The 12,596-nt window shown below is 35.9% G+C and overlaps 1 protein-coding gene across 2 annotated transcripts in view; it reads left to right on the forward strand.

The window, feature by feature from the left end:
• Positions 1 to 12,596, forward strand: part of LOC110155706 (xenotropic and polytropic retrovirus receptor 1 homolog) — a 76,106-nt gene that overhangs the window by 35,701 nt on the left and 27,809 nt on the right. For both annotated transcript variants that reach the window (XM_020919857.2, XM_055151580.1), the window contains exon 2: positions 727 to 778. In XM_020919857.2, coding sequence (XP_020775516.1) covers positions 727 to 778 — 52 coding nt within the window. The remainder of the gene's footprint in view (positions 1 to 726; positions 779 to 12,596) is intronic.

Genomic DNA, 12,596 nt, shown 5'->3' on the forward strand with positions numbered 1-12,596 from the left:
ATTCATTTCAGTGCACACAACATGAAGAAATATGTTTTTTTGGGGATTATGACGGAAATAATTCACACCAAAATCTTGTCAAGGTATTTTAAGAACAAAAAAGTGTCCCATCTACAATTATATTAGCCTCTTCAAAATGTTTCAGTAAATATCGTACCGTGAGATGCATATCGTGACAGTATCGTACCGAAAGATTTGGTTATCGTTATATCCCTAGAAGTACTTTTACCATGTGGACTTATATCTGTGTTATTCCTCATTATGTCCTGTGAATATATATCTTTAATATATGACGATATAATACAATACTTGCTCAAATATGATTTTTTTTTCCTATTGAATAAAATGAAACAGTATTTACTTTTACTCAAAAGAGTTTGCAAAACAGTTCTTGTAAAACAGTGTTCCAAAGAGCACTGTTCTTTGGAAATGCAAATATTATGATGTATGATTATGTTAACACTCATAAACCATATCATGCCCAAAGTTACTCTCTAGAGTTTTATTACCTTTTTCTTTCCATATACTTTTTTTTATTTTTACTCTTGTCAGTTTTGGGTGCTATATACTTAACTTAAATAAAAATGTTTAAAGTTTAAAGTATGAATGCAATTTACAGCTACTCTCCCCAGTTAAAGTTTGTAACATAGTAGATGATTATATAGATATGTTATGGGTTGATTTTTTAAAATACTAACTTTATGCTTTCTTTGTTTTTCTGTGCAGGCTTTCAAAGAAATGCTGTATGCTGCTCAAGACCAGGCCCCGTCCGTTGAAGGTACTACACAACAGTGAATGAGACAGTGATTTACAAAAACTCAACTCTTTTTATTTTTATTTTTATGTCCAAACTTCAGATAGAGTATGAATATGAACCGTTACGAGGATATAGGGCAAATAGTGATTTTGACAAACATTGTGATTAGACTTGCAAATTATAGTTTAAAACCTGGATTCGGTTCAGAGTTCACATTTTTAATTCAAACATGTCCAGAAGCATTCACATTTGAGAGAAGACTGAAATACAAACTGATAATTTTATACAAAAATTGCATGCATTTTAGAACATGTTTGTGAAGATCTAAACTACAGGGTTAGCAGTTTTTTGGTTTTGATGAGACAGGATCTTTTGTTGTTTGCCAAGGACTTAAATAATTGCAGTATTTGCGATTTGCTAATTGTGATTTTGATTAAATTGCTTTTAAAGAGAGGGTATTAAAAGAAATTGACTTTTTGTAGCATAATCTAGTGATCTCTCCTGGGCCCTATTCAGACTCTTCAGTAGACAAAAGCGTGATACAAAACGATACTTTACAACTTCACAAGCCTGACGCAATGTGCAGTAGTTTTCATTTCATAGTTTGAGTAGTTGTGATATAGCCACAAAGGGGGGGTGACTCAGCACAGAGAGCAAAGGGAGGGGGACTCAAAAAACAAAACTGAAACTTATAATATATAGCATTTTCAGAACAATAAATGGTAACATGGTGATTTAAATATGTCTTGTGTTAAAGGTGCATTGTTTAAACCAGGCATGTCAAACTTAGGCCCGGGGGCCAAATTTAGCCGGTGATACAATTATATTTGGCCCACGAGATCATATCAGATATGTATTAGAGCTGCCCGCCGGCTACAGATAGACTATAGAGACATTATTTATTTAAATTTTTGTTGTAATATTATATTATGCTTGTTCCAGATTAATTGTTTAAGCAAAACTATTATTAAACATTTATTTTAATAAGAAAAGGTTTAACATTACATATCTCGAAAGAAGAGAAAACATGCAGACGTTATTGAAATTTTTCTATAAATATTTACTTTGGCCCACGACTTAATCCCAGTTTTTAATTTTGGCCCTCTGTGAATTTGAGACACCCCTGGTTTAAACTTTTCTGGTGGAAGCTCTGTCAATTGCTTTTCTTCATTGTGATGTTATTGTTTTGTCTGAAATGTTTCACAGTATGGCATTAAACCTTTTTATCTTCATGGAAATCAAACCAAGACCAAGACCCCCGCTCACACTCACAATGCCTGTTTTTCTTGGTATTTTTGAGTTATAAAACCACCTGCAAATGAATAAATAAAAATAAATAAAAAGCAGAGCTGTTTAATGCCATACTGTGGAACATTCCAGGGAGAGCAGTGACCAAAAAGTTACATCTTGAACAGTTAATACCACACAGAAGTGCACTACCCCCTTTTTAATCTTGCAGCCCTTCTTGGACATTACAAGGCTCCTTTCTGTTTTGTCACAGCTTTTATAAAATCTGACTTCATGTTGTTATTGTTTTTAATGATGTGTCTCATGTGCAAACTAAAAACAGCCCTAAATCTTCTTAACCCGGTGATCACAGCCTTATTTTTCCATGTAATGACCATCCTCAGCATGGAAAAATACCCAACAACACACGCCTCGCTCCGTGTTTGTGGATGTCTCATGGCTTCTTCTGTCACACACTGATTTGCATGTGAAGAAGAACATTTGGTTACAGGGAGACCACACTGCAGTCATTGAGGCCTCACACAAGTTGTTCTGAATTTTATGATCATTCGTCAATGTCAGTGATAATTTGATACAGCAAAAAAGGTGTTGTCTATTAAATGCTGGATTTCGACAGATATTTTGACCAGCTGTGGCTTGTATGAATCAAATGCCGAATGGAACTGACCAGTTTAATGTTACTTTTTAATATTTTTTCCCATATTCATCACTCTCGATTTTCGATTTTCTTCCATCTTATTGAAAACCGAGATAGACATGCTTCAGACATAAAGAGCAGAGTGTCAGGCTCACTACAGTGTGATTTCATGTTGATAGGACTGATAATTATGGAGAGGATTTTTTTATCTTAAATGATTTATATAAAATCATGTGGACAAAACGTCCACACCACACACACGAGGAGAATCTTAAGGGATTTTAAATCTCCGATCACAAAGACTGCTGCGGGATACATCTGCAGGGTAGCCGCAGGGTCTTAAAAGGGTTAAAAAGGTCTTAAATTTCATGTTCTTAAATTAAGGCCTTAAAAAGTCTGAAATTATGTTGTCTAAGTCTTATTTTTTTCACAAATGTCTTAAATTTCATTAGCCTGTTTTTTTGTGTACTCAACCGGGCTGCAGTGTGATGGTAAACGGAGGGAGGAAGAAAAAACAACAACGTGAAATCATGTAACGTGAGTGAGCATCTAATTTGGAGTATGTGCAAACAATACTTCGGTTTCTAGCGCCGGTGGCAATGAGTAAACAGTCAGTACAGTGGAGAAAGATGTTGGTTGGATCATGGGGAAGTGTAAGTTTAATCCACAGTGGCTCTTAGATTGTAAATATAGTACTGTAGTTGGTTGGTCATTATTAGAATTGGATCTGGTGTTTTTCGCCCACATAATGGGTGTAATGTTGGTCTTAATTTCCATTTAAGTGGTCTTAAAAAGGTCTTTAAAAAGTCTTAAATTTGGGGTAGTCAAACCTGGGAATACAGTGTACAGGCTAAAGTTGTGAACTGTTTCCTATCGACTCGCTTTGAGACTCTTAAGTGTTCAAAAGATCATAGCACTGTACTTTTAGTTTAGATGCAAGTCAAAATTGTGTTATTATTTGTGAAATGTAGCTCAACACTTCAGACACATGATTTTTCAAGCATAAAATGTTGGCGATAAAGTACACTGGAAGTAGAGTCTCACTGACACCACACGTATGAGGAGCACAGCAGCTTCGTAATCGCACACAAAGACACAAAGTCGAACTCGGGGAGAAGCAAAATTGCAGCTGAAATCGGGCAAATTCTCCTGTAGTGTGAGGCGGCCTTTAGTTTTTGTCTGTAACGAGTCATAGAAGTGATTCATTCGACCTTTTACTGCTCAAATATTATCCTATAGCCAGAAAAATTACGAACAGACAAATTTCCCAGTAGTGCAAAGAAAATATAATAAATACATAAATAATTTCCCTTGTGGATCAGTAAAATTTGTTCAAGTCTAAATGTAAGTCTACTTCGCCTTTTACTTTCAAATGGGCTGTTACAGTTTTTGTCGTGTAACAAAGTAAAACTTGTTGCCCCAGTAGATATGATCATAAAAGTCAAAATGATACCGATTTGTGCTGTCGATATCATGATATCGTGTCGTCGAATGTCATCGCAACACATCGAATTACAAGTCTCTTTGCTTAAATTCATCCTCATGGTGCAAAAATGGAGAGAACTACATCTACCATGATCCTTTACTCTGTTTCAGTCCAATTTACATGACAAAATAACTGTTATTAAGCACTTTTAAATGTTAATTATTTGGATTATGACAGTAAAGTAGCATATTCACAGTTTAGTTAGCTTTCATAAAATATCAAAATAAATATTGTACCGTGAAATGCATATCGTTGAAATATTGTATCGAGAGATTAGGGCAGTGTTTCCCAAACTTTTTTTCTGGGGTTCCATATTTTAAAAGTCACAAATCTTCGTGACCCAAGTCAATAGACATTATTCATAAATCAAAAAAATTAATTTGTGACCATTATTGAACATTAATGAGGATATTTTATTGTTGACTGAGTGATCGTGTCTCTCTGAACAATTAGTATTACTGTATTTTTTGGACTATAAGACGCACCGGATTATAAGGTGCAATATCAATAATGTTGCATTGTTTCATCTATTTTCATACATAAGGCTCACCGGATTATAAGGCGCATTAAGCGAAACAAACAGACAACACTTGAGACTTGAGACTTTTTTTTATTTCCTGCGAGGAGGACTCAAATATAGATTGAGTAATAAGGTGTTTAATGCAGCTTTGCGCACATTTGTTTATATTTTACAGAAACGAAACTTAAAACCACATGGCTCATTTGCATAAAGTATAAGTGATAAAAAAAAACAAAAAAAAAAACAACAGCTTGCTCCTTGTGCGCTGATGTGGTTCAGCTTCTGTCAGACTAAAGAACATGACTCAGTGGAATATGTGTGAAAATCGGTTCGAGGTCAGTAACCACAACCAGAATTAATATATAAGGCGCACTGGATTATAAGGCACACTGTTGATTTTGCCAAAAATTAAGGGATTTTAAGTGCACCTTATAGTCCAAAAATATGGTACTCAAGTTATAAACAAGGAAAAACAGTAATCATTGTTTTCCCACAGAAATTTGGTTAGGCAAGGCAGTGTTATCAAAAAAAGGTGAGGAGTGGGGGGTACGCGGAGATATATGTATTTGTGTATCACAGACCTATATGCAGATCGTCACAAGGCGACCCAAAAGAAAATCTCTTGCGACCCACCTGAAGGACGCGATGCAGTCTTTGGGAAACAATGAATTAGAATATAGTCACAACCCTAGTTAGCAGTAGCGTGACAGCAGAATTCCACTCCGACCTCAGAAAGTTGTGAAGCTCTCTAACAAACTCATTGCGTTTACGATGCTAGGAATGTGTTAGGAAAGTGAAGACCGCTGCGAACAATTTCGAGTGAGTTCAGTTTGTCACATTCTTGAGACGGTAAAAATAGATACGGCGCCTTTAACAACTGTGGAAAAAATTATTGACTAACAAAATACTGTAGCGAGTCCTGGAGGAGAAATGAAACAAGCTTTTGGAAACGGATGCTGTGTTCCCCTGGGCCTTGCTCACAAAGTCATCCAAATGTCAGACTGTTCAGCGGGCACGCACACAGGAATTTTGTTTTGAAAAGTCACCAGCAAAACTGCAGTATCTATGACTTGACCCCAATATAAAAAAAAACAATATAAAGGTCCAATATTACACAAAATTGACTCTTGGGAGTGTCAAGCCATGTTAGAATGTTGTTACCTCATCAAAAACAGACCTGGAGCTGTGTTTTGTTTCCTTTACGCATGTTCGAGTAAGACTTTATTATTAGTCTGTCTCCATCTCCAAAGCTCAATATGCTCTGTTCCATCTTGTGATGTCAAGAAGCAATAGTTTTCAAGTGAACAGCTACCAATTACCTTTTTTAGTAGAAGATGGAATAGAGTGTTTTCTGTTTGAGAGAAGAACTCAGCCTAAATATGCAAGATTTGTGTGTTAAACATGTGTGAATGAAACAAAACACAACTCCAGGTCTGTTTGCGATGAGGAAACAACATTATAACATAGAAAATAGTGTAATATATCCAAATCAAAATCCAGTTTATTTATAAAGCACTATTAAGAACAACAAAGTGCTGTACACAAAGATAAAAACATATGTATAATACAATGAAAAAATATACATGACAATTATTGAACAGTAAAAGAAAACTAGTTAAAAACCGAAAGAAAACTGTTTTAAGAAGTGATTTAAAAGCCAGGAGAGAGTCAGCTTGTCTTATGTGAATAGACAACTTATTCCATAATTTAGGCCCAACAACAGAAAATGCTCTGCCTTTTCTAAGCTTCCTCCTGAACTGAGAAACAAAGAGTAGAGTCTGGTCTGAAGGTCTGAGGGAACACATTGGAGAGTGCGGCACCAGCAGGTCAGCAAGGTATTGTGGGGCAAGGCCATTTAGGGGTTTAAAAACAAATAAAAGTATTTTAAAATCCACTCTGAAATGAACAAGGAGCCAGTGAAGGGCAGACAGAATTGGGGACTCGTGATCATATTTCCGTGAACCAGTTAAAAGACGAGATGCCTCACTAGCTGCAAGTGCGCTAGTGAGGACCGGCTTATGCCAACACAGTCGACATTGCAGTAATCCAGTCTTGTCATGACAAAAGCGTGGATCAAAATCTCAAAATGGCGTCACGAAAGGAGCATTTTACTTCTATGGGGTATTAACGTCTAACACATAACATATTTAGATCACCATGTTACTTTTTATTGTCTTGAAAATGCTATATCCGCTGAAAACAACATACTAACATGTGTTTTAAGTTTCACAATAGTTTTTTCATCCCCCTTCAGAGCACTATTACAACACTATCAGCGTGCACCCGGTCATGAAACTACTGCGCGTCACATCAGGTTTGTCCAGTTGTTGTGTACATTTTTGGGTCATGTTTTTTTAAGTATATTTATAGAGAATTGTCGTGTGGGATCATAGGTGACGTAGGCTTGTGGGCGGAGCATTACACAAAATCAAACAGAGCCCAGGAGAGATCACAAAATTACTCAAACATGCATGGATGACATCTAAAAGTCATCTTCTTCTCTTCAGGTATGTTTGTGATGAGGGAACAACATTATAACATGGTAGAAAGCTTCATTTAAGTTACTGACCAAAGCTCCCTTTAACCATGTAGAAGACTGAACTGAACGACTAGGACAAACAAGAGATAAGCTCTAATGTTATACTGTAGAACAATCCAAGAACAAGACAAGCAAACAGCATTCCCGACCCCCCCTTCAGAACAGTTACATAAGGACAAAACCAAACCAAGCAGAATACCTCAGCCTGTACAGTGAGGAGCTGGGGCCAAAATCCACCACAACAATGCTACAGTGGTGAGGTCATGCTCACTCCAATGCCAAACTAAACGAAAACCTAAGAGCACTGAGCTGGGCGCTGACTTTGACACAGCAAGTTCTACAGTAGTGTTGTCACAATACTGAAACTTCAAACTGGATTTCGATACCAAGGAACTGTCTCGATACACCATTCCGATACCACAATGATAATAAAACAAACTCTTATATTTGTGTAATCCCTCAGTGGTCCAGATAGGTTCCATAGTGGTCCATGGGTGTATACTAGTCTATTTCCTCTTGTTCTAATAGAGCTCAAGGTCTTTCTAAAGCTGTTCAGGAAAGGTTCATTTCTGTCCTGTAACTCAGATTTTTTTTTTTGATATTGATACCTGCTCAAATGAATATCTAGCTTCTAGTTTTAGTATCGATTAGTATATGATTTTTGATACTTCTGACAACCTGAGTATATTTAAATACATTGAAATTCTGTCTCCTGGGCTACTACATTTAAGTTCTTATCACGCTTATTGTTAAAACGTTTTTTTAATATTTGAAATCTCTGTATTTTCTTCTTTAGCCTCTTATGCAAGCCTTGTCTTCTCTACTGGTCAAAAGTTTTAGAACACCACACTTTTTCCAGTTTTTTACTGTTTACTGTTGACCAAAACGTATTCTAAACTTTTAATTCATGAAAGTGTCCACCTTTGGCAGATATAACAGCTGAACACACTTGTGGCTTGTTATTTTTACAATACAAATCAAATAATTCTTCAGAAAGTTCTTCCCAAGTCTGTTGCAGAAGTTCCCATAAATGTGTGGCAATTGTAGGTTTCTTGTCTTTAACTCTTCTGTCCAGTTCATCTCAGACCAGCTCGATGGGGTTTAAGTTTGGAGACTATGCTGGACACTCCATGTTTTCAAGATTTACCATCTTTTTCTTTTTTCCCAAGGCAGTTTTGGCAGAGCTTGGACTTGTGTTTAGTTATCTTTAATCTTTTTTTTAAACTCTGGGTGTTCCGTTCTTACCTTTGTGTCATTTCATGCTCTTCATTGGACTTGCACAACTTGAATTGCAATAACTGGAAAAATTAGGGTGTTCTAAAACTTTTGACCAGTAGTTTATATGTGCTGTACCTGATTTACCATTTTAAAGAGGTGAAATACAGAATTATTTCATTTTACACTCTTCACAGTGGTCCAAAGTTACTCCTCACTTACCTTACGCATACTAATTATTCACCATGATGAGTTTATAAATGCTTTTCACAACTTTCAGCAACTAGTGTGGAATGTTGCCGTCACAGTATTGCCACAACTAGCATGGTAACCGCACACTCACTGATTGTCAAGCAATGAAACACATATGATTAGACGCAGATAGCAATTATTTTGACCGCTATAAAGCACTGGGACAAGCCTTTGCTCAAATACATGTGAAAAAATCAGCTATAAGCCATTTAAAGGTCCTGTATTACACAAAACTGACTCAGTATTCAGGGTTTGTGTGTTTAAACATGTGTGAATGAAACAAAACACAACCCCAGGTCTGTTTGTGATGAGGAAACAACATTATAACAGATCATAAAATTACGTAATCTGGTCCTTTTACATATGAATCTCTTTTTGTGAATAGTCTGTGTGTTTGTTCTTGGGTTTTAGCCCTGTAGACATTGTGCAGTTGCATGTGCCCTGGACTATCAGCGTTATGCAACTATTTGTGTTAAACATCCCATAATAGTCTCCATCGGCCGCTCAATATTGACTCGTGCTGCTGTCCTCCACACTGCGCAGATCTACAGCTACATAAGACCTGCCCCACATAGGAGAATGACTGTCAGCTGCTTAAAGTCCATATGACAGGTTTTCATGTTTTTTTTTTCTAATCCTGACTTGGTTTGGCGGGATAGTACCAGTGCTAAATATTTATGATAGTTTTACATCAGTTAAGTGGAAAAAAGTTGAGAGGAAAAGCACAAAAATACAGTAAGTATCTGAGTTTTCAGCACGGAAATCTACATCCAAAAAGAGACTATTTACACACAAGGATGATTTTTTGCAGTGGTTTAGCAAAATAATTCATTACTATTAGTCTAATCATAACTATTGTACAATTTAGACATTTTGACCCTTTTTAATGATAGTTACTTGGTACAGTTGATGTCCTGGGAGGGTGACGCTACCTGGAGGCTCTGCTCTGTCTGAATCTCCATTAGACTAATCCGAGCTAACCCTAACACAATTTGAGTAGAAAGATCTTAAGTGAGCTGATAAACAAGTCCCGATCGATCACAGGCTCCGGAAATGCATGGTTTAAGTCCATTTTATGTTTAATTAAAGTTTGAGTTTCAGACGGTGTTTGCATTGCCTCACCATGGCAACTGCTGAACATTCTGCCGTAGATCTATAATGACGTGATCAGACTCTCAGATGAGGTTCAAGAGCCAGATTTCCTATTCCCTACATTTTGCTTTTCCATTAAACCTAAAATTTGACTTCACAAATGTTGAAGCTGATCACTTCTGTTGGTGACTAAACCCACTGACCCATTGTATTACAGCAAAAAACTACCTAATGTATAATAGGGGTGTAATGGTAAAAATCACGGTTCAGTACGTTCCTCAGTTTGGAGGTCATGGTTCAGTTGGGAAGAAAATGTAAAACCATTTGCTTGCTGTTTATTTCTGTTTTTATTAAACCAATTTTTGTTTTAACATTATACAAACGGGAAAATAAAAGAAATGCAAAGTACTCCTTGGTAATACTAATAAGTTAAATAAAATATTCTCAAAGAAGCAACAAATGTTTGAAATATTATTAAAAATAAATTCTTTGTAAACAAAACTTTTTAAAACATAAAGACTATTTAGTAAACACTACATTCTGTGCGGGCGAAAGGCGGAAGTGAGGACCGGGATACAATGACCGTAGTTTTGTGAGGATTCACGTGGTTCAGACGGACGTAGTCAAGGCGGGGGACAATTCTTGTCAATGTGGCCGCCCTAACTATAAAGCGCTGAGGGAAACACTGCCCCAATCACGGATGAGTTCCCTTGTAAATATTAAAGAGCCGAGCTTCGTGTAGCTGCACATGTAGTGGTGGAATGTAAACACACACAAATTGCGCAAACTCACTCAGCCATGCACTAAACTGAACGTCCCGTACTGAAACAGTTTGGTAATACATGTACAGTTACACCCCTAATGTATAACGATATTTATTATTATTTTGTTTTATTACACACAACTGGGTGCACATTTTATTAATTATTAAATCAATAAAATGTCATTAAGTCTAAAGAAAACAAAATATTTAATTTTTGGAATCTGAATCTGTGACTATTTATTGACAATGTAGAAACTGAAGAAGTAAACACATTTAAATTTTTAGGCGTGACATTGGATCACAAGTTGTGTTGGAAACCACATATCATATAAAATCTAAAGTGGCCAGAAGTGTTGCCGTACTGGACAAAGCAAGGCGTCTTTTACACCCACAATCCCATCACGTATTAAATTGTTCATTGATTTTGGCTTATATGAATTCTGGGGCACGAGTCTGTGAGCAGTGAGGATTTTTTAAAGACCATACAAACATGTTATTCCTTGAGTCTCAAAAATGTATAATTTAGGAAACTTCAAAACGTTGCAATTACTTTATAAAGCTTGACAAAATCTACTACCAGAAAATATATTTATAAATATGTTTTCCGATGGAGAAGCAAGCCATAATTTAAGGAACCAGATGAACTTTAAAAAACGATTCTTTTGAACAACACTGAAAAAAATGTGTATCAAACAACTTAAATTAAGACCTAAAAAGTTGCCTAAATATAAACCGCTCTAAATAACATATATTCAAAGCATGTTGAAGGAGGATGAGTACAGAACAAGGGTGAAAAAAGTCTAATTAAACTATGTGTTTGTTGAATTGTATCAAACAAACACAAAAAGTAGAAATGTACGTAAGCAAATACTGTGAATAAATTTACTAATAGCATTCAGTTAGTCACAGATGTCAATATCTGAAATGTGAGAGGCGTAGGAGTTTATAAATTTACGCTTCTTTTGACTCCTTTTTGAGCATAGTTGTAATGTAGCACAATATGTCATCTCAGTTTGATATCATAATATTTCATGTTGCTCAGATAAATGAATTGAACCGAAACGCGGTACAAGAAACATGGGGGTGCGTCGTCAGTAGTTACATGTCGGGATGAGGGAACGTAAATACATCGTATCATATAATAACACGGATTGTAAAAAAACAACATAAAAGTGCATTTGCATAGTTAAACAAAAAGAAAAAGAAACGATAGCAAGGGGAGTAGAGTTCATTCAGTCTGAGTCTGTGGAGTCCGAGGGAATTTTATGGAGCTTTCAGAAATATTTGTGTGCAAAAGATAGAAGTTCATGCATTCTTGGGAAATCTGTGCATATTTGGTTGTTGTTGAGCATAAAATAAATATCCGTAAACTCTTGAATGAGTCCAGTCATACACAAAATGTGGTGTGTGTATTTTATCCATCAGAATACGAATTGAAAAGTTACGACGTCAAGAATTACAATCACGAACTGAAAATTTACAATTACGCTTTCTTCAGTATGAATACAAATTTAGTCCTCCTGGTTCAGTCCTGGTTCAGTCTGTATGCGGCACAAAAGTCAGGCCCCTTCATTGTTGTTTCTTCTGATTATTGAATAATGCATGTGAAGTGATAACGTATTTTTGACAGTAAAGTCACATCTGTGAATTTGTTTTTGTACTGAAGAAAGCGTAATTGTATTTTGTGATTGTAATTCTTGATGTAACTTTTCAATTCGTATTGATAAAATACACAAAACACATTTTATGTACAACTGGACTCATTCGAGAGTTTGGGAATATTTATTTTATGCTCAACTACAGACAAATATGCACAGATTTCTATCCTTTGCACACAAATATTTCTGAAAGCGTTCTTACTTTCACACATGTAGGAAAACACTTCCAGCTTTAGGTCCATTCATATATTCCAGGGATTTTTAAAACAAGTAATTTTAACAATAATAATTTTAACTTTTAACTCATCTGTATTTAATATTATTGACCTATACAGTGTCATCTGAGACCTAACAATGCATCCAACCAGGAAGTAACATTATGAACTTCACAAAATTGGAATACATAGAAAAAATAAGGACAGATTTATA

This window comes from Boleophthalmus pectinirostris, unplaced genomic scaffold (assembly GCF_026225935.1).
Source record: "Boleophthalmus pectinirostris isolate CB_2022bp ecotype Guang Dong unplaced genomic scaffold, ASM2622593v1 HiC_scaffold_16, whole genome shotgun sequence".
NCBI classification, from domain to species: Eukaryota; Metazoa; Chordata; class Actinopteri; order Gobiiformes; family Gobiidae; genus Boleophthalmus; species Boleophthalmus pectinirostris.